Genomic DNA, 24,572 nt, shown 5'->3' on the forward strand with positions numbered 1-24,572 from the left:
GCAAAACATTCTCAGACATAGACTGCAGCGATATTTTCTTAGATCAGTCTCCCAAGGCAAAAGAAATAAAGCCAAAAATTAACAAATGGGACCTAATCAAACTTAGAAGCTTTTGCACAGCAAAGGAAACCATAAACAAAAGGAAAAAACCTACCGAATGGGAGAAAATATTTGCAAACAATGCGACAGACACAGGCTTAATTTCCAAAATATACAAACGGCACATACAACTCAATATCAAAAAAGACAAAAAACCCAATCAAAAAATGGGCAGAAGACCTAAATAGTCATTTCTCCAAAGAAGACATACTGATGGCTAACAGGCACATGAAAAGATGCTCAACATCTCTAATTATTAGAGAAATGCAAGTCAAAACTATTTATTTTACTTTATTTTAAAATATTTACTTTGGCTGCATGCAGAATCTCTTAGTTGCAGCATGCAGACTTCTTAGTTGAGGCATGCAGACTTCTTAGTTGTGGCATGCAGACTCTTAGTTGGGGCATGCATGCGGGATCTAGTTCCCTGACCAGGGATCAAACCCGGGCTCCCTGCGTTGGGAGCACGGAGTCCTACCCACTGGACCACCAGGGAAGTCTCCCCAAACTATTAATACAATAAGGTATCACCTCACTTCGATCAGAATGGCCATCATTAAAAAGTCTACGAACAATAAATGCTGGAGAGGGTGTAGAGAAAAGGGAACCCTCCTACACTGTTGGTGGGAATGTAAATTGGCATAGCCATAATGGAAAAAAGTATGGAGGTTCCTTAAAAAACTAAAAATAGGGACTTCCCTGCTGGCTCAGTGGTTAAGAATCCGCCTGCCAATGCAGGGGGCACAGGTTTGATCCCTGGTCCGGGAAGATCCCACATGCCGCAGAACAACCAAGCCCTGCAGAACAACTAAGCCACACGCCGCAGAACAACTAAGTTGTGCGCCACAAACACTGAGCTTGCACTCTAGAGCCCGTGAGCCACAACTGCTGAGCCTGGGTGCCACAACTACTGAAGCCCGTGCGCCTAGAGCCCGTGCTCCGCAACAAGAGAAGCCACCGCAATGAGAAGCCCACGCACCACAACGAAGAGTAGCCCCCACTCGCCACAACTAGAGAAAACCCGCGCGCAGCAGGGAAGACCCAACGTGGCCAAAAATAAATAAATAAATAAATTTATTAAAAAAAAAAACAAAACTAAAAATAGAGCTACCTATGATCCAGCAATCCTGCTCCTGGGCATATATCCGGAAAAGACGAAAACTCTAATTTGAAAAGACATGTGCACCCCAATGTTCATAACAGCATTATCTGCAACAGGCAAGATGTGGAAGCAACCTAAGTGTCCATCAACAGATGAATGGCTAAAGAAGACATGGTACATATATACAATAGAACACTACTCAGCCATAAAAAAGAACAAAATAATCCTTTTGCAGCAACATGGATGGACCTAGAGATTATCATACTAAGTGAAGTCAGACTGAGAAAGACAAATATTATATGATATCACTTATATGTAGAATCTAAAAAAGAATACAAATGAACTTATTTACAAAACAGGAACAGACTCACAAACATAGGAAAAAAACTTACAGTTACCAAAGGGGAAAGGGGAGGGAGGGATAAATTAGGAGTTTGGGATTAACAGATACACACCACTATATATAAAATAGATAACCAACAAGGACCTACTGTATAGCACAAGGAACTATATTCAATATCTTGTAATAACCTATGATGTAAAGAATTTGGAAAAATATATAACTGAACCACTTTGCTATACATTTGAAAGTAACACAATATTGTAAGTCAACTATAGTTTAATTAAAAAAAAAAAAAAAGACTCAGCTCTTATTGCAGCCAAGCTGACCCTATTTTATTTTGTTCCTTCAATCCGGGAACTCTTGAGAGGTTCATGTTTTTTCCATTAGTGCCTGAAACTTAGCTCAGCAAATGTTTGTCAGAGGAATGAGCAACTGCCCTAAATTTACAACCACAGAATATCAAGGCTGAACGGGATTTCAAAATCTAGTCCAAGATCTTGCCTCTACAGATGAGAAAACAGAGGCCCATATGGACTGTTTGTTCCAGACCACACAGCTCCTTAGTGGCAGCCTGGTTGGGAACTCTGCTCTTTTGAATTCCAGTGTTCCCAATCCCTATTCCACGGTGCTTGGCTAAATTGGGTTCTACATGATACTTACAAATTGTTTCGATCACTGTACGTATATTGTCAGTGTTCATAAGTGTTCACGCTGAGGCACAAATATGATAAAGTGGGGCCACCTACCCTTAAGGTGCTTAGGACCTAGTTTAAGAGATAAAGGACACAGTAATTTGCTCATTCATCTGTCCATTCATTCAACAAGTATTTATTACATGCCTACCATGTGCCAGGCACTACTCTAGACACTGGGGATATAGCAATGAACGAAACAAGTCCCTGTTCTCATGGAATAGGGAAGGAGTGATGATAAACAAGTAGACAAATAGAAATGTGTGAAGTGGTAAATAAGTGTTATGAAGAAAAATGAGGCAGCATAAGAGAACAGAAAATAGTGAGGGCTGCTATTTGGGTTGGGTGCTCAGGGAAGCCCTCTCTGAAGAGAGGGGGCAAGTCATGTGCTTACCTGAAGGAAGAGTGTTCTAGACAAAAGAACCAGCAAGTGCAAAGGTCCTGAGGCAGAAATGTCTGGTGGGTTCAGGGAGCCTGGAGCAAAGTAACTGAGGAGAATAGCAAGGGGTGAGGTTAGAAAGGAGAATAGGGGCCATATCACCTTGAAGGCCATTGTAAGGATTTGGGCTCTTACCCTGAGTGAATTGAAAGCCAATGGAGGATTTCAAGCAGAGGAATGACATGATAAGATTTATGTGTTAAGAGGATCTCTTCTGTGTTGAGAATGGGCTGAAGGTGGACAAGAGTGGAAGCAGAAAAGATGTGGAAGGAAGCAGAAAGAAGAGGTGTGAGAGATGATGGTGTTTGAACCAGTCTTGGTGAGGGAAGCAGAGTCAGATTCAGGATAGATTTTGAAGGGAGGAATGATAGGATTTGCTGATGGGTTGGATGTGGGGGTATAACAGAAAAACGAAGTGAAGGTCCAGGAGGGATTTCAGCAGAGCCTGTGCACCTCCACACTCAGTATCCAATTTCCTCACTGCCTATGCAGATGCCTGTTGGGGTTCCTGGCTTCTCAGGATGACGATGAGAGAGACTGAAGACAAGGAAGGTCCAAGGAGGCAGAAAGGCTCAAAAGCAGTGAAGTTTGTCAGGTGAGACAGCAAGAAATTCCTCAAGAATCTAGACATCCAGATTTGATCATGTCAGTGAGCCACTCAAAGCTTATAAAAGTGACATGGCAGGAAGGAGCTGGTCTGGGAGGCTACCTCTCCGCCAATTTGGTGTCATGTACGGGAAGCGGGAAGCTGGAGGCTGTGGCAGTCGGATTAAGCGGTGAACTAGTCTGGTGGAGATTAGTGTAGGATGAGGTAGGATGACCGGTGGCCTTGTGAAGAAGAACTACCAGTTTGGGAGCAAGATAAACACGGGGCAAGGGAGAGTGGTGTTGGTGGATTTGGACCCCTGGGATCCCAGCAGACAGAGTGCTGGTGATGTGGCAGTCTAGGCCATGTTGTCTGTCGTGGCGCTCAGGTAGAGTGAGGAGACCTGTTTGGGAGCAGCCTTCAGTTGGGGTGACAGTGCCCCAGGTACTGGGAGAAGAGGCACCAGGGCACAGGAGGCTCGGCCACTCTTCCCTCTGATTTCCTCCCCTGCCAGGCCCCAGGGCCTCTAGCTCATCGTTTCAGGTCTGTTCATTGAGACCTCCAGGCCAGAGTCCAACCCTAGGCTGAATCGGAGGCCTCTAGCCAAGGACTGTGGACACCGGATTTCCCTTACGAAGGCGGCTACGGTGGCCATAGGCTCAGTGCCCCACTTTTTGGCTGACCCCAACCCTCTCCCTAATCCTGGTTGCCTAGAGGGTACAGAGAGCCAGGCCCAGAACCCAAAGCTTCCTAGCCCAGACAGCTTGCTAGCCCGAACCTGTGGTTGGAGGAGAGGAAAGGGGCCCAGAGATGCCAGCAGGAAGAGAACCCGAGTGGCCTGCCCTCAGGTTACATCCCCATCATCTCTCTGTGACCCTGCTGCCTTCTTCTCTCAACAAATCCGATGCTGATTCCTTTTCAATAAAATTTTATTTTCAATCCTTAGTGAAGATCTAAGAAAATATAAAGTGCTAGGTTTTAGGGTTGCGGGCAGAGGGAAAGGTCCCCTGAGTTCACGCCATCTGGACTTGCCCAGTTCAGTTCCTCAGAGACGAAAGAGGGTATATCTCAAAATTAAAAAAAAAAAAAAAAAGTCATCCTTGAGTTCCCCACCAACCAGGGTCTATGAGGAGTTCAAGGACTAAATCACCACAGACAACCCATGAGAATGATCACCGTGGGAGGCAGGTCAAGAGTGTGGAGGAAGAGGCTCTCTCAAAGCAGATAGGAGGAACAGAGAGAGGAGAAGGAGGCCGGGTCCTCCACGCTCTGCACCAGGGACAGGATGGCTGCCTGATCCTCTGGAGTCTTCTCCAGTAAATGTCGGGCAAAGGCCTGCTCCATCTGCACGAAGAGGTGGGGAGAGGGGGTTGTGAGCACGGCAGGCAGGGCCGGACACTACGCCCAGGGGCTCTTTCCCCGGGAGGCCCGCTTCCTCCTGAACACCCCACTCCCATGCAGGCAGGCTGTTCTTGCCCTATCCCGACTCACCTGCACTGTGATAAGACTCTGTGGGGTGTGGTTGGGGCCAGGGCTCTCCTCCCAGAAGTTCAGTGTCACCTGGAACTCGGGTGCGGGGCCCAGGCCCTGGAAGTACCTGGCCAGGTCTGAGAGAAAAGGTCAAGAGTTGGAAGAAAGAGAAGACAGAGGGTCTCAGGCAGGGAGGGATTGGGGAGGATCCCATAATGGAGAAAGAGGGGTGGCAGTGGGGCCACTCAGAGACCAAGGCCAGAGCAGGAGCCTCGGGGTGGTGAGGCTATTGCCTGGTGCCAGGGGAAACGCTAGGAACTAAGCTGCTGCTCGCCTGTGGACAAATAGGGAAAGGGGCCCCCTTTTAGAGGTAGCCAGTCATCACACAACCTGAAACCTGGGGGAGCTGGGGGAGCTTACAGTCCTCTCGGCGGCAGCCCTGGCTGCTAACACAGCTGGGCCACACCTCTGTTGCCTGCTCACAGCCTCCCTGCACTAGGGCACCCTGTGGCCCTGGGTCCCGTGTACTCCGGGCCCCCACTCCCGAAGTCCAGTTGAGAGTGGAATGGAGGCAGGAAGTGGGATTCCAAGCGTGGATGGGAGAGGGGCAAGCTGAGGGGCGGCTGAGCGGTGGGCGAGGGCACGTGATGCGCGCAGCTCTCGCGAATGTGTGCGTGGTCGCTGTGCAGGTGTGTCCGGTGGGGGTGCCGCGAGGCGCACCTTCCCATGATTACTGTACGTTCCCACGTGGCGGTGCTCACGAGGCGTGACACCCTGGTGCTGGGCTTACCTGGTCCTCATCTTCTGCGGCCTTGGCTGGGGAAGGGGGGCTGCCAGGGCTGAGCACTGCACGAGTGCAGGGGCCATGCCGGGGCTGTGATGGGGGATGTGCTGGAGGGAGCGCAGGGCGGTGGCCGGGCCCATGGAGGGGGAACAGAGGTGGGGGAAGGGGCTCAGGTGCTTGGAGGGAGCAGCCTCACCTCTGCAGAAATAGGCGGTTCTGAAGAGCTCCACGCACTCGTTGCTGGGCAGCAGGTGCGGGCCTGGACCAGGTGGAGCCTGGGGCGCATTCCAGGAGATGGGGATGGGGCAAAGGCGCTGCACAAAGAGGCCTCGGGAGTTGCTGGCCACCAGGACCCCTCTCTTGAGCTGGCTCAGCAAGCGCTGGGTGGGCTCTCGTGGGCCGGGTTTGGGAAATATCACCTGCTCCATGCCGTACTGGGTGCTCGAGGGCTCAGCCACGAGGCGGCAGTCCAGGCTCTGCACCTGGGCCTCACCCACCACACGTCCATCGTAGATGAAGGTGAGCAGCAGAGAGTAGTCTGCGGACAAAGAAAGGCCAGCTGCACCGGCGCCCCTCCCCAGGGGCCCACTGGCCAGCAAGAGGCTCTGGAGAAATGAAGAGGGGCTTCCTGCAAATCCAGCACCCTCATTTTGCTGGCGAGGAACGTGAGGCTCAGAGAGAGAAACCAGGTAAGGGCTGGTGAGGACCAAGCAGGCCGCAAGGTGGGGGCGGTAGCCACACCTTTTAAGGATAGAGAAGGCGCCCTCCCTCCTCATCCTCACCGCCAACCCTCGGCAGCCCAGAGGGCTTCCCATCATACTTTCCCATCACTCAGGAGAGGAGCTAATACACAGATTCCCACTGAGGCCTTAATGGCCAGGGCCTTACAGTTTACAAGAGGGTCCCAGAGATCGGTCCTCTACTTAACCCACAGAATCAATGTCTCAAAGTGGATTTCCAGGGAACACAGTGTGTAGGGGGTATTTTTGAGAAGTGAGCTGTTTGGAGTGGTGGCAGGTGCACTGCCTAGAAACCAGTGCCTCTGAGTAAGGTGGCCCCAGTTTGCTGCAAGCCCTGACAGATTAGGTAACACACGCATAGCCACAGGAGGACAGGGGAGGATGGGGGCAGGGGTGAGTCAGAAATGCCAAGTACCTGAACCTGGAGGGGGCAGAAGCTCTGGGGACACCAGATCTCCTTGGAGAGGGGCCTCAGCTGTGTCCCTACCTGGGTGGGAGGCAGAGGCACTGGTCATTCAGAGCAGACTGGGGAGTCCAAGGGCCAGAGGGTGTGGCATGGAGGATAACACAAGAGGCAGGGCACGTGGTACCTTCCTGAGGCTCAGGGCTGTTGCCGCTGCTGCTGCTCCCGGAGTCTGAGTAGGCTGCTCCCCCACTGGTCTCCACCAGCTCCTACAGACACAGTTTCTATCGTTGGCCCACCTCTCCCCCAGTTACTGTTCTGCTCTCAGACCCACCTGGTTCCCCCACCAGCTCTCACATTTTTGAGGGGGTCCTGGAGCAAGGAGGGGCTGAGTATGCAGTTCTTCGTGGTAACCTCGTCCTCCTTCCTCTCAGAGGACACAGAACTGTGGTGTCGCTTTGATGGTGATTTCTGGGTCCCTGGCTGAGCTGTGGAACGTTGAGAGGGAGAGGAAGGTCAGAGCCTTAAGTGGGCACAGAGGGAAGGGGAGAGATAGGAGGCAGTGAAAGGATGGGCAGGACTGGCAGGGAACCTGCTCCCCAAGGACAGGGCAGAACTCTGACCGAGGGGCCTTGAGGGAGGCCACCACCTTCCCAGGAGGCGCAGGGCTCCATCCTTCCTCCCCAGGCTGCTGATTCTAGGAGTGGCGGGGCAAAGGGACACCCACCGGGGAGGGTTCCGGGTGGCAGCAGCCGGTACACCTTGTAGGGCTCAGCCCCATCCCTGTGGCCATTCTCAGGAACCTCCTGGAACTCAGAACTCTTGTTCAGAGCACAGCGCAGACGAGTCTTCCAGATGGCAGGGCCTTCCGAGTCCCCGTCCTTGTACTTTCCCTTAAATATCGCCCAGGCCTAGGACACAGCAGAAGTAAAGAAGAGGCAGCATGTTCTGGACCGCAGATCCTTTACTGAGGCTGGCTTCACGGATGTGTGGCCTGAGCGCTCACACGGAAGGGCCTATGCTAGGTTTATGCTCAGCTATTGCCACCTTGAGATCCTTACTAAGGTTTGCATTTTCATCTTGCATGGGACTCTGACAATTACGTAATGTAGCTGGTTCTACCCTGCAACCTCCCCTTTATCTGAAACCCAGGTGGACGCAACCGCTTGAGGGTGACAGTGCCAGTGTATATTCCATCCCTCCCTCCAAGGGGCCAGTTTCCGGGCCTTTCACCTTGAAGAAGGCGGCATCCTGATCCTCCCGGAAGTCCTGCTTGCCTGCGTGCTTCCAGGGAATGCGGAACATGGTCTTGGCCGCATCTTCCCAGCACACTCCTGGGAACTGCCCGCTCTCCACTTGCTCCACCACCCAGCTCCGGAGCTTTCGGGTGCAACGTGCCCTGCCTGATGCCATCCTGGGGATAAAAGCAGCAGGAAGTGTCAGGGGAACTGATACTTTGGGAAGAGTGAGATCCTGGCCCTTGGGGTTGGATTCCGGCAAGGGCCCCTAGAGATCTCATCCATCTTTTGCCTCTATAGACATAATCTCAAACTTCTGAGGCCGAATTATTTCTGCTGTCACTAGCGATGACCAAAAATACTTTCTTTTTAACATCCCGAGCTGTGACATCTGGAAGGGAACCTTAGGCATTGGTCTTAATTTTAAGGTTTTTCAGGAATCTATTGTTCCCCTGGTGTCCTGCTCCTGGTGAGAGACCCTGTCTGGATCCCCAAGTATTTACAGACACGTGGCTGCTTGTGATGCCTCATCAACCCTCTTCACTCACCACCCCCACAACCTATCCTTCGATGCCCCCCAACCTTCCCCTCCCTCTGCTTGTCCCAGGGGTAGGTGGGGCAGTGAGCTGGGGGCAGGGGCAGAGCTGTGGGCGGGCGGAAGTGGGCAGGACCAGGAGGCAAGAAAACAATCAGGGGAGAGCAGCAGAGTCTTCTTCTCCAAACAACCCGGTAGCAGGTCCTCCTGTCCTTCGCCTACAAGGCTTGGGATGCAGGCCCCCCCATAAGTCTTTCACTCATGCCAAATTCCAGCTCCCCAGCTCACAGGCCTTCTGTCTATTCCTCAGTCTAGCAGAGGGGTCTCCAGGAGCCTCTACCCACCACCTCCAATCTAGCCGGGCCTTCCCGCCTAGACCCAGGCTGACACCTATTTTTGGTTAATCTTACCTGAGCTGCTGTGCAGGCTGTCCCAGGGCTCAGCCGACCTCAGCTCAGCTCCCGGCTAGGCAGCTCCTGGATCTCTCCGCCCCTTTCTACAGTCCCCACCCTAAGTTTCAGTTCTCCTCCAGGGAGGTCCTTTTCCCCGAAATCACGTGGTCTCCGAGTTGCAGGGTAACTGGTTACCACCAGGGGGAAGCAGCATCTGAGAATCTTATCGTAGGAATCCTGCGGTCAGAGTCTGGATGAGGGACCCTACTGCCTCAGGCTCATTCCCTTTCCTCCCTCAAGATACTCCTTGCTTGCATCAGACCACCTCTATGACACTGCTGCTTCCCCAGGGAGGCCGCAGTGTCCCGGAGTCAGGCCTGGGGCCTCTGGATAGCTCTGTACCACTTGTGCATCTGTGTTCCCCCACGGTGCCTGCTTGGTACCTACTAGGTCACCCCAAATATCAGCTGAATTCAATGAAAGAAAGAAAGGAGGCAGGGAAGGAGGAAGCCCAGGCCAGGTGGCTGGATGGGGAGGGCTGCCCTTGGCCTCCCACAGCGTCAATTCCTTCTGCCTGAGTCCAGAGAGGGTCAGGTGGCAGGCTGCAGGGGGCCTTTAGCAAAGCTCTGTCCACTGCCCCCTGTTTCCCCGGTGCCCCCAGATGGTGGGGTCAGGAAGGAAGAAGGACCACCAAGAAGCCTGGGCAAGGAAATGCCTCTTTATTGGTGCTGGAAGTGTTCCCGGGGAGTCAGATCACAGGACCTTCATTGGGACCCTTGCCCTCAGCTACTTCCTCCTGCGGGGGATACTCTGTCCCAAGGGCACCTCTTCTATCAGCTTCTGTAGAAGGAGAGAGAAGATGATGATACTGGAAGCCTGGGGCTCAGACACAGTCAGGGGACAGGGGACTTCTAGAGAGTGGGGTCAGAGGTGAGGCTGGGGGGAGGCTTTACCTGTAACAAGCGGGCGTGGTAGGTGGCGGCATCCTCCCCAGGCAGCGGCTGTGGGCGCACATGCAGGTAGCGCTCGGCAGCCGTCTCCAGCTCCTCCACCTCATACAGGGTGGCTGGGTCCAGCGAGTGGGCATTGATGAGGCTCACAAGGTACTCTTTGTAGTGCGCCCTGGGGAGATGAGAGGGCGGAATATTTGTTCTTCTGAAGTTTGGCTGATATCAACTGAGTGTGTCCAGCACTGTGCTGGGCACTAGCATACTCAGATGAACAAGACCGACACTCGTCGCCAGTTGCTCTTGTAGGCCCTTGCCAACCTGTGCACACCACCTTTCTGTGCCCTTGCCTAGATAGGCCCCTCCCTCCCACTTCTTGCAGGACCTACTGCTCGCAGAGACCCACTCTTCTGCCCAGGCACACCCCCAGTGCTCCTGTGCCCCCGACGCCGTGCTCCACGCCCTGCCTGGCACTCACTGGCAGAGGCCGGCATAGCCAGCAGGAGTCTCCTTGCCGCAGGCTTCGTCCCGGAACCCATCGGGAACTTCCTTCTGCTCCATCACTCGGCAGCCACCTAGGGGTAAGGGAAGGAAGGGACCCTTTGTCCGGAGGGGGCCACTGACCACAAAGGCCCAGGAGAACTAGGATATGGATGGAGGCACGGGAGGCAGCCTCTAGGGAGGGGACTGAGGACAGGAGCCCCTGCTCTAACAGCTGTGCCAGAGATGCCACCATGCAGACCACTTCCGACACAGAAGCAGGGACCTTGGTGTCCCTGCTTTTAGCCAAGCTGACTTCTGGCCCATAATCATATACTCCCTTGAGACAGCTCTTTTGGTTGTGATTTAGCTCTTGCGAGATTAGCTTATCCTGTGAAGGTCTTACTCTACACAGATGGTAAGAAGTGGGGCAGATTAGAATCATACACAACATCTTTCTGTTGCCCTCATGGAACCTAAAACAGTGCAACTAGTAAGTCTTTAATTAAATAGTCATTGAATTAACTATTGAATCACTATCCTTTGGGAATGGGAGAATAAAATTAGCATCGAGGTGCCAGGCGCTTGAATGTGGCCTTACATAAAACAGCTTGGCTGCAAGGTAGATATGGTCCTCACTTTACAGAGGAAGAAACAAGCCTGGGGAGGCTGAGTCACCAAAGAGCACACCAAGCAAGCACAGGATGGGCCCTGCGTCCTGGTCCAACCCCAGACCCAAGCCTCGCCTTCATCCATCACACAGGGGGAGCCCAGCCCCTCCTCTTGCCTTCTCCTAGGCCTGTCCCGACACTCACCTCCAGGCACTGCCCGGGCCCCCGCTGGGGGCTCTGTGTTGAACATGACGTTATTGTCCTGAGGAAGGCAGAAGGATGGGCGTTAGCTTCCCTTGATGCCAGCCTGCTGGATTTCTCGGCATCCAGGCCTTTCCCTTCCTGCCACCCTGTGCCCTGCTTCCTCTCCTGGGCGACTGGCAAGCCAGCCAGGCTGGCTGCCCCTGACCTGAAGCAGCTTCTGGAGCCGGAGAGCCGTCCAGTCCCGCAGGTAGAAGAGGCAGTCGCGGGGGTGGTGGCCATGCAGGGACTTCTTCACCCTGCAGTTAGGGTCTGGACATTTCTGGCGGAAACCCAGATGGGAGAGGGGAAGTTGGAGACTGTTGGGGTCCTGGCCTCTCAGGAACCCCTGCGTGAGGGGTGTAGGGGTGGGGGAGATGAGACATTGGAGGGTCTGGAGCAAGCAGAAGGGGAGAGAGGACAGAGAGAGGTGCTTTACCCCCCACTGTTCTCCTCTTCCCCTGGGCTGTTCCTCAGTGGCCTCCACCCCTCACTCCCGACAGCAGCCCCACCCAGCTAGCCCTTCCATCCCCGTTCTCTGGGCTCACATTCTTGGCGTAAAAGGCATTGTAGCAGCCACTGCAGAACTGGTGGCGGCACTGGGTGCAGTGAAAGTGCATGCAGCCTCCTCGGGCCAGTGCGTACGAGAACTTGCACTTGGGGCAGTCTGCAAGGGACAGCAGGTCAGGGTTCGGGCTGCCACTGCTCCTCAGGCCCTCAGGAAGAGAGCCGCTGCAATGGGCAATGAGAGATTACTGGGCAAACAGGCAACCTTACCTATGCCATTTTCCTGAAGGTACATCGCCAAGCCCTGGGCCTGATATTCCGGGTCATTGGTGCGTTTCCAGTTCTGGAAATCTTCACAGCTCCGGCCTCGATGCTGCTCCTCCCACTGCCAGAAGGAAACAAGCTTCCCATGAAAGCTCTATCCCAGGCCCTTCTTGCTGGCCCCTCCACTCAGATCCAGCGGTTCCTGGCTTAGTGTATGGCACTGCCATCCACCATTTGCTCAAATCCCAAACCAAAGGGCCAGCCTTGGTTCTCTCATCTCTTCACACCCGAAACATTCACCAGCAAGTCTTGTTTCCACCACCCAAGCCTAGCTCAACCCTGTCCTTTTCTTCATCCCTACTCTGACCACCTTTACTCCGGGCCAGGTCAGGTCTCGTCTCGATTCCTACTCTCTATGCCTCCACTCCTGCTCCCCTATGGTTCAGCCTACACCTTGCAGCCAGTGTGCCTTTGAACGTGTAACCAACTGCACTGGGAGTGTTCTAGCTTGGAGGTTTGGTGGTAGGGTCGCAGGTGTTCATTTTATTATTGTGTTTTATAAGACAGATGTGCCACCAGGGACTTCTCCGGTGGCACAGGGGTTAAGAATCCGCCTGCCAATGTAGAGGACATGGGTTCGAGCCCTGGTCCAGGAAGATCCTACATGCCGCGGAGCAACTAAGCCCGTGTGCCACAACTACTGAGCCTGCGCTCTAGAGCCCGCGAGCCACAACTACTGAGCCCACGTGCCACAACTGCTGAAGCCCATGCACCTAGAGCCCATGCTCCGCAACAAGAGAAGCCACCACGATGAGAAGTCCGCACGCGGCAACGAAGAGTAGCCCCTGCTCGCCTCAACTAGAGAAAGCCCGCACGCAGCAACGAAGACCCAACACAGCCAACAATAAATAAATAAATAAATAAATTAATTAATTAAAATAAATTTTAAAAAAAGACAGATGCGTCTTTTTGGTATCAAATATTAAACTTTCTAAAGGTAAATGAGAGAGCATCACCCCTTGCTCAGTCTTAGAACGAAAGGCCGATCCCTTGCTTGATTGGCCTCACGGCCTCTCCTGACCTGACACCTAGCTCCTCTCCGACTGCCAGCCACTCTCACCCTTGCTCTTGAGGCTCCAGCCACACAACACTTTTTCTGACTTTGGTCTTTCCATGTGTTGTTCTTTCTCTCCCAAATACTCTTTGCATAGTTGGCTTCTTCTTAACTTTCATGCCTGAGCTTAAATCCAGCCATTTTAGAGAACACTTGTCTAACCTCTCGATCCTATGTACTAGGTAGGTCCATTCTGTTATTCCTAACCTCAGATTCCTATTTGTTTTCTTCATAGAACCCATGGCGATGTATAATTCTGCTCTCTCTCCTTCCCTCACCCCTCCTCCCTCCCTCCCTGGCTAGCCTGTAACTCTTTGAGCCCAGAGCTCACGTCTGTTCTGTTCTCCAGCACACCCCGCATCTAACAGTACCTGCGGTGGCTCAGCAGGTATTTCTAAAAGGACGGATGTGCCTCACCTGGCGCTTACAGCGCACGCAGAAGGTCTGGTGACACTGGGGACATGTTGCCTCCAGCTGCTCACGCTCGTATATGAAGCCAAAGGAGCACTGTGGGTGCAAGAGCATAAAGCTGTCTGAGGCCTGACCAGGCACCACTCCCCACTCCTCCCTCCGGTCAGCAGCTCTGGGCAGGCCTCTGACCTGGGCACACCACAAGAACTTGGGATCTCGCATGAGCACGCCCTCAGTCAGCTTCTTGTGGAACAGCGCATAGGCATCTGGCTCTAGGCTCTCTCGAAGCTGGGAACAGGATGTGGAAGTGGCGGGTGGGCAAGGCTCCTTTCAAAGCCCAGGGCACCCTGAGTCCTAGGGACTGCAGTACCTGGATATCAAGGGTGGAAAAGTAGCTGAGCAGCTGTGCGTCATCGGTGAGGTCAGGGCGGCCACAGGCAGGGCACACCATGTCTGTGATGTGTTTCTCCTTCAAGGCAATGGTGAAGTGCTGGCGGAAGCAGTCGGGACAGATAGTGCACTCACAGGAGGTCAGAGCCTGCATCTGGTGGAGGGGAAGGGAAGGGAAGGGAAGGGAGGGAAGGGGGTAAGAAGCTACAGTTGCCAGCCGGGGGAAGGAGCAGTAGCCAGGTGTCTGCTATGAAACTGGGGTCTAATTAACAACTGGGCAGGCAACCTAAATGTCTGAAGACCTTCAGATGGAAAAAAACAGACAATGGTGAGACCTAAGGTAAATGGAAGAATGCCCTCCAAAGGCATCCACATTCAATTAAAAGCAAACACACAATAACTGAATCACTTTGCTGTACACCTGAAACTAACACAGCACTGTAGATCAACTGTACTCCAATAGAAAATAAAATTTTTTAAAAAGTTAATTTAAAAAGGAAAAAGCAGCTGCGGGGGAGGGGGGGGTGGCGTGGATTCCCTGGTGGTCCAGTGGGTAGGACTCCACACTTTCACTGACGAGGGCCTGGGTTCAATCCCTGGTTGGGGAACTAAGATCCTGCAAGCTGTGTGGCACGGCCAAAAAAAAAGCAAACACAAACAACATCCTTGAAATGACAAAACTATAGCAATGGAGAACAGACTAGTGGTTGCCATATGACAGGAGGAGGGGAAGAAGGTTACAACTATAAAGCGGTAGCACAAGGGGGTTGCATTGTGGTATCTTGATTGTGGTGACGGTTACATGAATCTACATGTGGGATCAAACTGCATACAACTACACACATACACACTGATGCACAAAATGAACAAAGCCTGCGGTCTTGCTAACATTGTGCCAATATCTATTTCTTGGTCTTGATATTGCACTATGATTATACAAGATGTCACCATTGGGAGGAGGTGGATGAAGAGCACACAGGATTCTGTACTATTTTTATAACTGCCTGTGACTCTACAATTATTTTAAAATAAAGAGTAAAAACAAAAAACATACAGAGCCAGCCTAACTAAACTGGGCTGTATTTTGCCAAAGAACTGCCACTTCTGACCTAGAGTAAGTCAGAAGGGGCTCAGGAGATAAGAGGGGCCTATTCCTACCAACTGGGTATTTGATGGTCACATTAAAGAATTACTGGTAATTTTTTTGGTGTGACACTGGTATTTGTGGCTATATTTTCAAAGAGTTTTATCTTTTAGAGATACATATTGAAATATTACAGATAAACTATCTGACATCTGAGATTTGCTTCAAAATAATCCTATGTATGTGTAGATGAAGTGAAGATTGGTCATACATTAATAACGGTTGAAGCTTGATGATGAATACATGGTGCGGGGAAGGAGAGTGGAATCCGTAATACAGTTTTCTCTACTATTGCACGTTCGAAATTTCCCATAATAGAACATTTAAAAAAAGAGAGGGAGGTGGCCTATTCCTGCCCTCCCCTTCCCAGAAGGCTTCAGGGGCACATGGGCAACTGCAGAGCAAAAGACAAGATCGGAGACAGGGGCTGGGGTAGAGTGGGGGTCCAAAGGGAACAGAGCAATTCTAAGGCCAGGGGCAGTGGGGAGGGACTTACCCGGTTGCGGGGCAGGGCCCAGCTGCACACGGCACACTCCTGGGCAAGCAAGCGGCGCAGGAAGGCCCGGTCCTGGCTCTGCCTCACAGCTTCTACCACGTCCCCCAACTCATAGTTCCTGGGTGTTTCCTGCAGTAGCGCCAGTGCCAGCTCTGCCCGGCCCCAGCTGGGGAGTGCGTGGACTGCCAAAAGCCGTCTGACCAGGCTCTGCAAGGCGATTCGGGTGGAGAGGGAAGAAGTGGCTGTCAGACCGCAGAGAGCCTACCCCTCAGCCTGCCCTCAGCCCTACTAAGTGGGCTCTTCACCTCCTTCCAGCACCTGCTTATCTGGCCCATCCCAGGAAGGGGTGGGCTCAGGACCACTGTCCCAGAGGCGCTGATGGAAGGGCTCTAGGCGCTGGCGCTGTAGCTCAGTCAGGGCTCGTGCCACGTCACCCCCGTGTTGGAACAAGGCTTGAAGAGACCCCTCCTCAGGCTCAAAGCCCAGGGACCGGAGCTCCTGCACCTGTGAGTTGGGAGGGGTGAGAAGAAGTAAAGAAGAATGTGAGAGGCTCTGAAATCCATAGCCCTCAATCCTGCACCCCGCCCCAGCACAGCTGCTACTACCTTCCTCCGCCGGGCCCTCACACACTCTTCCACAGCTTCATCCAGGTTGCCGTGACGATCCAGCCAGGCATTCCGGGCCTCCTGACAGGAAAAGGCACCCAGCCTTGGGTCCTGCTGTCCAGCCAGCTCAGCCACCATCTCCAGCACGTAGGGCAGCTCTGAGCGCAGCCACTGCAGGGGCACCTCGGTGCCCGAGTACTGCAGAGCTGAGAAGACCTCCTCTGGACAGGCGCCTCCGGCTTCCCCTTCCTAAGGCACAGTCCCGCCCAGACAGAGTGCCCATCAGGAAGGGCACACTCCACCCACCCTTAGCCCGAACCAAAATGCTGACAGTGCTGGAGCTCAGATCATGGATCACCTGAGCAGGACACAGCATGATACCTGCCCTGGGGGAAGGGTTCAATAAGAGGCAGCTGCTGCTAACAATGACAGGTTTTGAGAACCTGCATCAATCAACTGCAGCCTCTCCCTTCCCCCACAAGCTTATCCCAGGCCCAAATCCTCACCCGGATCTTGAGCACTAGCTGGAGACCTTCCTCCCGCATCTTGTCTTGGCGTTGCTTCTCAAGGTCCCCACAGGAACTGGCCAGGGGGGCACTGAGGCGTCGTGGAGGCCCTGGTTCAGGGAGTCGCTCTTCCAAAGAGCTGGCAAGGGGCCGGGGGGTACGCTGTATTGGGATGGGGCTGCTGGTCCGGTTGCACATAGCACACACCCAGCCAGGGCCCGAGTTGCAGAAGGTACAGTGAATACAGTACCACACTGGAGTCTGGGCAGAGGAGAGCAAAGTATCCTCCTGCTGGGAAGGCAGAAAGAATTATCCCACTGAAGGTTGGTTGAGGCTCAAGATGGAAATATAGAAAGCTAGGGGGAAGATACTGGGGAACTGAAGGAAAATAGGGGATGAAGAAGTAGAGAATGGTCTGTGGTAACGGGTGCAAATAAAGAGCTGAGAAGGCCAGGAACAGGTTACCTGAAGGGGCTGTAGGCAAACGCCGGCATCCTGAGAATCCACTACCAAGCTGGGAGGCTGAGCCAGCCGAGGTCGCTCACATACGGCACACAGCACAGCCGCAGCCTCATTCTCAAAGGTGCAGCTCTGGCAGGCCCAGTGACCCCGTGCAAGCTCGGGTTCTAGGCCCCCAGCTCCTTGGGGACCCTCAATCCCCAGCCCCAACCCTTTACAGCCTCGGGGCCGATCACAGGCCACACAGAGTACTGCCCAAGGTTCATTCAGCATGGCGCAGGCAGAACAGTGCCAGGGAAGACGGGCACTTGCAGGATCAGGGGAAGAAAGAGAGCTGTCTCCCAGGGCCAGCAGGGAGGTTGACTGAGACTGTGGTGGAGCTGAGGCAGGTAAGCTGTAATGGAAAAGCAGACACGGCCTGCTGAGGGGGTGCCTGGGACCCTTACCCATGGGCATCCCTCATTCCCTGCAGGACAACACATGGCTCTGGCCTTTGCACATGTCTGGAACACTGCCATACCCATAGCCTGTTCAACATTTAAATGACAGCTTAAAGTCCGTAGCTGGCTGGTAAATATCCCTAACATAGGGCCTGACCCCTATTAGGTGCTTAAAATACTACCAACTGATTGAGCTGATCCTTCTGACTAAGCTGCATCCTCCTACTACCTATTTGCACACTCAAATAATCTATTTTGCTATGACTGCTACTTGCTTGACATGTATATCTATGATCTCCTGGAGGGCAGTAACTGGTTGCTTGCTCTCTATGAGACAGTCTTTAGCACAGAATCCAGCACATAGTAGATACTCAAATAATTTTAAGTTCTCTCAATTTCGCTCCCACTCAGAAGAAAAGGCCTCTCACCTGGAGGTCAGGTGGGTGGCCTGGGGGACCCCAGGCAGGGTCTGGCGGAGGTGATGTGCACGGTCTGGGTGTCCATGGAAGAGGCGATCACAAGTTGGGCACAAGGCCTGTTTACAAGCTGAGCAGTGCAATGTGCCTGGGGCAGAACCACAGAGGAAGCAGGGACCAGGAATGGAGGCTGGAGAACAGGAAAAAATAGAACATCTTTCTAAAAATGACCAGGTTACATTTGAATCTGCTGTGGAAGGGGACAAATCACAGACAACTTTTCAGCATATCTTTTCAACCCAAGGAAACAATTTTAATCTCTTTTTAAAAAGAAAGGAAAATAACCAAGAAGACAGAGGAAATTTCCATCAGTATGATCTACTAGCACTCCCACCCCCCAATATAGGACAATAATACCTGGGGCAGAGGGTGTGGTGAGGGGGTCAGGAGCAATCTCTCTCAGTAAGGGGGCAAACTCTGAGAGCTGCAGTATCTGAGGAAAAAGGACAGGGAATGAGCAAAGGCTTGGGGACAGAGGCCCACAACAGGTTCCCTTTGTTCGCCAGGCCCCAGAGCCCCATTCCTGCCTTCCTTACATCATCTTCAACCTTGTCTTTCAGCAGCTGCTCCAGTGTTTGTGGTTCTGGATGAGTATTCTGCAAACAAGATAAGAAGAGTTCCCACCTAGAGCCCTGGAACAAGGCCCTCCCTCAAAGCCCTGGTCCCCCAACGTTCAAATGGTGAAAAGTACAGAGAGATCCTAAGTTACTGCGGGGACTATGCCTATGGTTCAGCAGCATGGGAGTCCCCACACTGGCTTTGTTGTTAGGCTGGGATTCCCAGCCCTGATGCTTAAGTCCTCAGGACTAGAGATACCTCACCTGTAACAGCAGGCTGAGCTCTGTCCGAAGCAGCAGTACTTCCAGTGTGACTGTAGCAACTTGTCGCTCATCCGGCTCCTTCTGGCCCTCAGGGAAGCTCAACCCATCTGGCTGCTCCTCTGTGTAGCCATACAATCGCAGAACATCCCGGCCCCCCTGCCACACATTCAAACCAGTCACCGCCCAGCAGGTCCCCTTCCCACCAGGGCTGGACCTCAACCCATTCAGCACAGCCTCAGGCCCTTTCTAGTCAACCCCCAGCCCAGGCTAAGTTCCCTTCTCCCATTAGGGGCCCAGGGGCTTCACCTGAACAGCATCCACCGTACTGCGAAAGACAGGGTTATTAAACTTGACCCCGCGCCAGTACCGGGGCCGCTGAGGGCTGAGGAGGTTGCGGCCATATTTCTCCAGGATGTTCAGGGCCGTGGAGAGGGTGTTGAGGTAGTTTCGGGGCTGGGAGCAGTCAGAGAGCAGAGAGCAGTGAGCCCCGGCCCGGCCTCCGGTCCTCTGCCCTCCTCCCAACCCGGGCCGGGCCTCACCTCCCCATGAGCGTTGCAGCGGACCAGGCGTGCAGCATCCAGCTGCAGGTAGCGGGCTGCTGGCGGCAGAGAGGTGACCAGTAGCTGCCGGAGCTGCTCCAGCGAAAACGCCTGCCCGGAATCCCTCCTCAGGGCGCTCGCCAGCTCCTCGCGGGCCGCCAGGAAGGCCCGCTCCTCCTCCTCCCCCGGCATCCTGAGACAAGAGTCAGCCCCAGCCCGCTGCCCGACGGGACCCGGCTCAGGCTGTGCGCGGCCCGAGCGCCGCCAGGAACGCCTGGGGTCTGGCTTCGCGGCCCGACCCGGTCGGCTCGGACGCCCCGGGTCACTCAGGGTACGGTCACTCTTCGGCCCCGGGCCCAACGCCAGGGTTAGCGGGAACAGGAAGTACTAGGAAAGAGGGCGGGACTGCGACCCAGATTCAGGGGAAGGGGCGGGGTCTAAGCTTGAGGAAGGGCGGGGGCCAAGTGATCGTGGGCGTGGCCAGGGTCCCAGCCAATGATAATGATAAATAATCCATGGCTCCTCCCCCAGAGCGCCTAGGCTGCAAACCCTGTTCTGGCGCTCTTCCCCTCCTTGGTCCAGGCTGGTCCCACCCCTCTCCGGATAGACCCCGGTGTGGGGTTACTTTATTCCCCTCAAAGCCCTCCGCTCTATCCGGGATCCCACAGGGGAAATCCCAGTCAGCTGGGGACTCAACTCTGGCCGGCCTGAGCCCCACTCAAGCCCCTTCTCCAGTCAGTCTTGAAGATAGGGCCCCCTCCGGGAGGAAGCCCCCGCGCCTTCTCCCTTCCATATTCTCTGTCCCTTCTCCCTCCCATATTCTCTGTCCCTTCTCCCTCCTACTACCTCTCCCGCCCACTCTGATCCCTCTCTGGCCCTTCCCCGCAGTCAAGCCTTCCTGGGGGAGCCCCACCACTGAACACCCCCTTTCCCACTCTCCCACCCTTCTCACCCCAACCCTGACTGTCCTTGGACGGTTCTTTCCCCCTCTCTCTAAGCCCCTCCCCTTCTCCGAGGGACAGCCCCTGTTCCATCTCCGCCGGTCCCACTTGTCCAAGCCCCTCCCCCGGACAGCCCCTGGGTTTGTGACCAAGTCAGCACCGCCTCTCCGAGTCTCACAGGCCGAGAATGGCAGAGGGGCTCCCTACGGTTTGCGGCCTTCCAGGGGGAGGGGGAAAAGAAGGAAGGGGGTGGGGCTGAGGGGGGCGGGCCTGGACGTGGGGAGTGAAAGCGAAAGCCCAGGCGGTGAACAGGGAGACCGGAGACCTAGCAGCAACTGGAGCAGCATGGCCAAGCCTTGTGGGGTGCGCCTGAGCGGGGAAGCCCGCAAACAGGTAACGGGGGGCCGGGAGGCCAGGAAGGGGCCGAGGAGCCCTCCTGAATGGAGGCCAAACTGGGTGCTCCGAGGGACCAAGGCCGTGCCAGAGAAATCTCCCAACCTCTCTAAGTGCTTTCACTTCTGCCCGGGGATTACCAAATTCCTGCCCTCCGGACAATCTCTGCACTGAGCATGGGCTTCCAGGGAAATCTGGCTTGTGGTGGGAAAGGACTGGGACAAGTTGGAGGGCATCCTACTGGGGGGTGGGATCTTACTCTGGACAACTGAGACCCTTAACCAACATCCGGGTACCGCTCTCTGTGCAGGTGGACGTCTTCAGGCAAAATCTTTTCCAGGAGGTAAGTCTTCTGGATTCAAGCGATTTGACCCAGAATCTTAGGCCAATACTTGAGGGTTGCAACTTCTCAGACTGATCCCCAAACCCACCCTCCACCTGCGCCCTACTTCACTTATCAAGCCTCCACCCAAGACAAGCTCTTAATTAATCTCTACTTTTACTTGTACCCCTCTTAATACCTTCCGCACTTCCACCACTTCCTCTCCCCTCTTTTGGTGTGGAGGGAAAAGCCATGGCCCCAAAGCAGGAATACCACAGTTCTAACCTTGGTTCTGCTGCGTCCCAGCTAGGGGAAGTCCCTTCAATTTTCAGGGCTCCAGTTCCCTCATTTATAAGTACTGGAGTCAATGATTTCCAAGGGCCCTTCCAGTCCCACTTCTCAGACATCTCACTGAACGTCTTCTGTGATTCCGACCCTTGCAATGTAACCCACAGGCTGAGGAATTCCTCTACAGATTCTTACCTCAGAAAATCATATACCTGAATCAGCTCTTGCAAGTGAGTAGTGTGGACCCCTCCTGCCCCATCCCATGGCCTCTCTGCTCTCCATCCACCCTCTCTAGCTAACAACTGGGTTCCGAATGCAGAGAACAGTCGCAAATGGTGGACTGGGAACATTAGGATAGTGTGAGACCTGAGCCTAGGTTGGGAGGCAGAGGGTGGGTGGGATGTGTGGAGGGAAGGCTCTGATTCAGGATGAGGGGAAGAGGCTGGGCAGCCCCTGACAGTGAGCTCTGTGCAGGAGGACTCCCTCAACGTGACTGACATGACTTCTCTCCGGGCCCCGCTGGACATCCCCATCCCAGACCCTCCACCCAAGGATGATGAGGTGAGGCACTCATGGTGTAGGGCTCGGGCTATAAACCCAGTGTAAATGATGGCCCTCCAACCTCCATGACTTTTCTAAAGCTACTTTCCCCTTTTTTTCCTTAGATGGAAACGGATAAGCAGGAGAAGAAAGAAGGTAAGAGAGGAAGGGGTGGCTAGGAAAAGGGAAATGGCACACTGACTACTGGATGAGAAAGGGTCTAAGTCCCCTCTTTCTCACAGTCCCTAAGTGCGGCTTTCTCCCTGGGAATGAGAAGGTCCTGGCCTTGCTTGCCCTGGTTAAGCCAGAAGTCTGGACTCTCAAAGAAAAATGCATTCTGGTAAGCTTGGGTACTGGGGGACAGAGAAAACGAGCAAGGCCAGGCCCTGGTCTCCTTCAGAGATTCAATTCCTTCATTTAGGAAACTATTCCCCAAATAGGAAGCTTCCTTCTGTGCCTTGGGTTTAGATACCTTTTGTTCTCTATCACAATGGTATCCCCAAATCAGACTGTGCTGCATCCACTTCTGTAACCTGAGAACCTACTGCTGTACCAGGTACAGAGCACAAATACTATGATACAGTGAGTTGGTTTAAGAGCTTGGGCCCTAGAGGGAGACTGCCTTGGTTCAAATCCTGACTCTATCACTTACCTAACTGGTTACTTTAAGTAAGTAACTTAGACATCCTGTGACTCAGTTTTTTCATCTGTTAAGTGGGTACAATAAGAATATATACCTTGAAACAAGCATAAAAAAAAAAAGAATATATACCTTGAAAGGTTGTTGTGAAGATTAAATGAGATATATAATACATAGCACAGTGCCTGCCATATAATAAGTACTCAGTTAAATGTAGCTATTATTAGGAAGTAGCAGTAATCAGAATAGAGGATTTGTTGAATGATTCCTACACGATATCTCTTAATGTAGGTGATCACATGGATCCAGCATCTCATCCCCAAAATTGAGGATGGAAATGACTTTGGGGTGGCAATCCAGGTGAGAAAGGGTGTGTGAGGATGCTGACAGCAAGGAGAGACTTGGGGAATAAGGGATAGGAGCTAGACGAGAACTGGGAGGAGGAGAGAGACGGTGAGTGAAGGAGGGAGGAGAGGAAGGCTTTTCTTTGCTTTCCACTCTTTTGTCACCACAGGAGAAGGTGCTGGAGAGGGTAAATGCAGTCAAGACCAAAGTGGAAGCCTTCCAGACAACCATTTCCAAGTGAGGGCAGCTGGAAGGCCAGCACCGGGGTCTGCAGGGACATTTCTTTGGGACTCCCAAAGCTGGGCATGCCTATCGGGATGAAGCGGGGCTTTGGGAAGGGTCTGAGAGAGTATCTCTCGCTGAACATCCATTCCTGTGGTTACTCCTTTTGCTTCCGGCAGGTACTTCTCAGAACGTGGGGATGCTGTGGCCAAGGCCTCTAAGGAGACCCACGTAGTAAGTGGACAGTCCACCAGCCTTTTAGCTGAGGCTGCTGGGGATGGGGGGTGATGAGAAAGTGGGGGATAGAGGTCCTCCTTGTCTCATTTGTGACCTTCCCAATGTGGAGAATATTAAGCCCAGGAAAACTGATTTAGGCTTCAAAAACCTTGACCCCTTTCTCTGTTTGATCCTCTGGGATCCCATTTCTTGGCTGAGAAGGGGCTCATTCCTCAAGTTACCTATTCCCTGTATGAGGAACAGACTAATGTCCCAACCTCCCATGGGGCTGACTCAGCCTTGCCTTCCACATCCCAGATGGATTACCGGGCCCTGGTGCACGAGCGAGACGAGGCAGCCTATGGAGAGCTCAGGGCCATGGTGCTGGACCTCAGGGCCTTCTATGTGAGTGTGGAGTAAGCCCCTAAGGGAGGTGGATGAGGGGGGCAGGGGAAAGGCCAAGAACCTGACTGTTGCCCTCTGGCCTTCTTCCAGGCTGAGCTTTACCATATTATAAGCAGCAACCAGGAGAAAATTGTCAACCCAAAGGGTGAAGAGAAGCCATCTATGTACTGAGCCCAGGGTTAGAGGGGAAATAAATGACCTATACTTTGTGTGGATAACCTCTGGTGTGTGTCATTCATTCAAAAACATTTACTGAGTGTCACCTATATCCAGAGACTAAATGTGAATGTGGTGATGAGAAAGGGAGGGGTGCCAGGAAGACGAAGATGAATTAAAGGTCCATCCTGTTCTTAGGAAGTCATCCTAAAGAACAGGGTGGGAACTGTTACATGCCATGACAGCCATGAAAATAACCTGTATTGGGGAATTTCACAAGATTATTTCCATCTGGAGGTGTCATGAGTGCTTCCTGGAAGAGATGGCATCTGGGCAGAGCCCTTATAGGAATAATCAGGCTTTGGACAGACTGGGGGAAAGCTCTGCCGCTGAGGTCAGGGAATGAAGAAAGGCACAACCCTTTCTTCAGCTCAGAGCAAGCCTGGAGGGAGAATGGGAGAATTAGGTTTCACTGGGAAAATTATGGGTAAATGGTTGGACTCCTTCTCAAGGGCTGGGAGGGGGAAAAACGCTCCCAAGGCACTAAGGCGAAGGAAATTATGCTACAGGACATTATGGGAAGGATGGTTCAATAAAATTCTTTTTGACCTTTACCCTCCTCCTTCAGCCAATGCCATCTTTATTTCTGCAGTCATTACACTGAGGAAGGCAAGGGCCAGATAACCTGTAGTTGCAAAAGTGACACGGCTTATTAGTAAGTGGCAAAGCCGCTCTAGAGTACAAATCCACTCATTCCATAGTTGGAGCCGAGCTGTCCGCTACGTACCAACATTCGAAGCTCCGCGGCTCGAGGAGACACCAGATGAGGGG

General features: G+C 53.2%; 3 protein-coding genes across 7 annotated transcripts; 1 reads left to right on the forward strand and 2 right to left on the reverse strand.

The window, feature by feature from the left end:
- Nucleotides 1-4,172: 4,172 nt before the first annotated feature.
- IRF9 (interferon regulatory factor 9) lies at nucleotides 4,173-8,929 on the reverse strand. 3 transcript variants are annotated; one of them, XM_068547242.1, is made up of 10 exons: nucleotides 8,842-8,929; nucleotides 7,892-8,072; nucleotides 7,386-7,569; nucleotides 7,016-7,146; nucleotides 6,846-6,927; nucleotides 6,671-6,742; nucleotides 5,712-6,053; nucleotides 4,753-4,868; nucleotides 4,438-4,605; nucleotides 4,173-4,328 (listed from the first exon to the last, which is right to left on the reverse strand). In XM_068547242.1, the coding sequence occupies exons 2-9, from the start codon at nucleotides 8,069-8,071 to the stop codon at nucleotides 4,477-4,479; spliced, it is 1,236 nt and encodes a 411-aa protein (XP_068403343.1). In that variant the 5' UTR covers nucleotide 8,072; nucleotides 8,842-8,929; the 3' UTR covers nucleotides 4,173-4,328; nucleotides 4,438-4,476. The 3 variants fall into 3 exon arrangements, with proteins under 3 accessions (XP_068403343.1, XP_068403333.1, XP_068403353.1); XM_068547232.1 differs by having other exon boundaries at nucleotides 4,173-4,605; XM_068547252.1 differs by lacking the exon at nucleotides 6,671-6,742 and having other exon boundaries at nucleotides 4,173-4,605.
- Nucleotides 8,930-9,537: 608 nt separating this feature from the next.
- RNF31 (ring finger protein 31) lies at nucleotides 9,538-19,825 on the reverse strand. 3 transcript variants are annotated; one of them, XM_068547200.1, is made up of 21 exons: nucleotides 19,274-19,825; nucleotides 19,041-19,187; nucleotides 18,735-18,890; nucleotides 18,450-18,509; nucleotides 18,271-18,346; nucleotides 17,866-18,043; nucleotides 17,004-17,391; nucleotides 16,539-16,829; nucleotides 16,033-16,281; nucleotides 15,746-15,931; nucleotides 15,428-15,634; nucleotides 13,768-13,941; nucleotides 13,587-13,685; nucleotides 13,404-13,493; nucleotides 11,879-11,993; nucleotides 11,650-11,768; nucleotides 11,271-11,495; nucleotides 11,066-11,123; nucleotides 10,249-10,345; nucleotides 9,777-9,945; nucleotides 9,538-9,663 (listed from the first exon to the last, which is right to left on the reverse strand). In XM_068547200.1, exons 1-21 carry the CDS (start codon nucleotides 19,463-19,465, stop codon nucleotides 9,610-9,612), a joined length of 3,330 nt encoding a protein of 1,109 aa, XP_068403301.1. In that variant the 5' UTR covers nucleotides 19,466-19,825; the 3' UTR covers nucleotides 9,538-9,609. The 3 variants fall into 3 exon arrangements, with proteins under 3 accessions (XP_068403301.1, XP_068403321.1, XP_068403311.1); XM_068547220.1 differs by having other exon boundaries at nucleotides 11,271-11,384; nucleotides 16,033-16,113; nucleotides 19,274-19,824; XM_068547210.1 differs by having other exon boundaries at nucleotides 11,271-11,384; nucleotides 19,274-19,824.
- Nucleotides 19,826-20,480: 655 nt separating this feature from the next.
- PSME2 (proteasome activator subunit 2) lies at nucleotides 20,481-23,803 on the forward strand. The gene is made up of 11 exons (XM_068534709.1): nucleotides 20,481-20,607; nucleotides 20,918-20,950; nucleotides 21,385-21,447; nucleotides 21,692-21,778; nucleotides 21,883-21,913; nucleotides 22,000-22,097; nucleotides 22,689-22,757; nucleotides 22,912-22,979; nucleotides 23,144-23,198; nucleotides 23,499-23,585; nucleotides 23,676-23,803. The coding sequence occupies exons 1-11, from the start codon at nucleotides 20,560-20,562 to the stop codon at nucleotides 23,754-23,756; spliced, it is 720 nt and encodes a 239-aa protein (XP_068390810.1). The 5' UTR covers nucleotides 20,481-20,559; the 3' UTR covers nucleotides 23,757-23,803.
- The last annotated feature ends 769 nt before the right edge of the window (nucleotides 23,804-24,572 follow it).

The sequence above is a fragment of the Eschrichtius robustus genome, chromosome 1, assembly GCF_028021215.1.
Source record: "Eschrichtius robustus isolate mEscRob2 chromosome 1, mEscRob2.pri, whole genome shotgun sequence".
NCBI classification, from domain to species: domain Eukaryota; kingdom Metazoa; phylum Chordata; class Mammalia; order Artiodactyla; family Eschrichtiidae; genus Eschrichtius; species Eschrichtius robustus.

What these genes read in the sequence shown, in the direction of transcription:
- IRF9 (XM_068547242.1), bottom strand. Translation starts at nt 8,071, where the DNA reads ATGGCATCAGGCAGGGCACGTTGCACCCGAAAGCTCCGGAGCTGGGTG. An exon ending in AGGATGCCGCCTTCTTCAAG is followed by an intron (nt 7,570 to 7,891) that starts GTGAAAGGCCCG and finishes GCTGTGTCCTAG; the next exon opens with GCCTGGGCGATATTTAAGGG. An exon ending in TCTGCCCCCTCCAGGTTCAG is followed by an intron (nt 6,054 to 6,670) that starts GTACTTGGCATT and finishes CTTTGTCCGCAG; the next exon opens with ACTACTCTCTGCTGCTCACC.
- RNF31 (XM_068547200.1), bottom strand. Translation starts at nt 19,465, where the DNA reads ATGCCGGGGGAGGAGGAGGAGCGGGCCTTCCTGGCGGCCCGCGAGGAG. An exon ending in AGTTCTTGTGGTGTGCCCAG is followed by an intron (nt 13,494 to 13,586) that starts GTCAGAGGCCTG and finishes TTGCACCCACAG; the next exon opens with TGCTCCTTTGGCTTCATATA. An exon ending in GGCTCCAGAAGCTGCTTCAG is followed by an intron (nt 11,124 to 11,270) that starts GTCAGGGGCAGC and finishes TGCCTTCCTCAG; the next exon opens with GACAATAACGTCATGTTCAA.
- PSME2 (XM_068534709.1), top strand. Translation starts at nt 20,560, where the DNA reads ATGGCCAAGCCTTGTGGGGTGCGCCTGAGCGGGGAAGCCCGCAAACAG. An exon ending in TCAAAGAAAAATGCATTCTG is followed by an intron (nt 22,098 to 22,688) that starts GTAAGCTTGGGT and finishes CTCTTAATGTAG; the next exon opens with GTGATCACATGGATCCAGCA. An exon ending in TTCCAGACAACCATTTCCAA is followed by an intron (nt 22,980 to 23,143) that starts GTGAGGGCAGCT and finishes TGCTTCCGGCAG; the next exon opens with GTACTTCTCAGAACGTGGGG.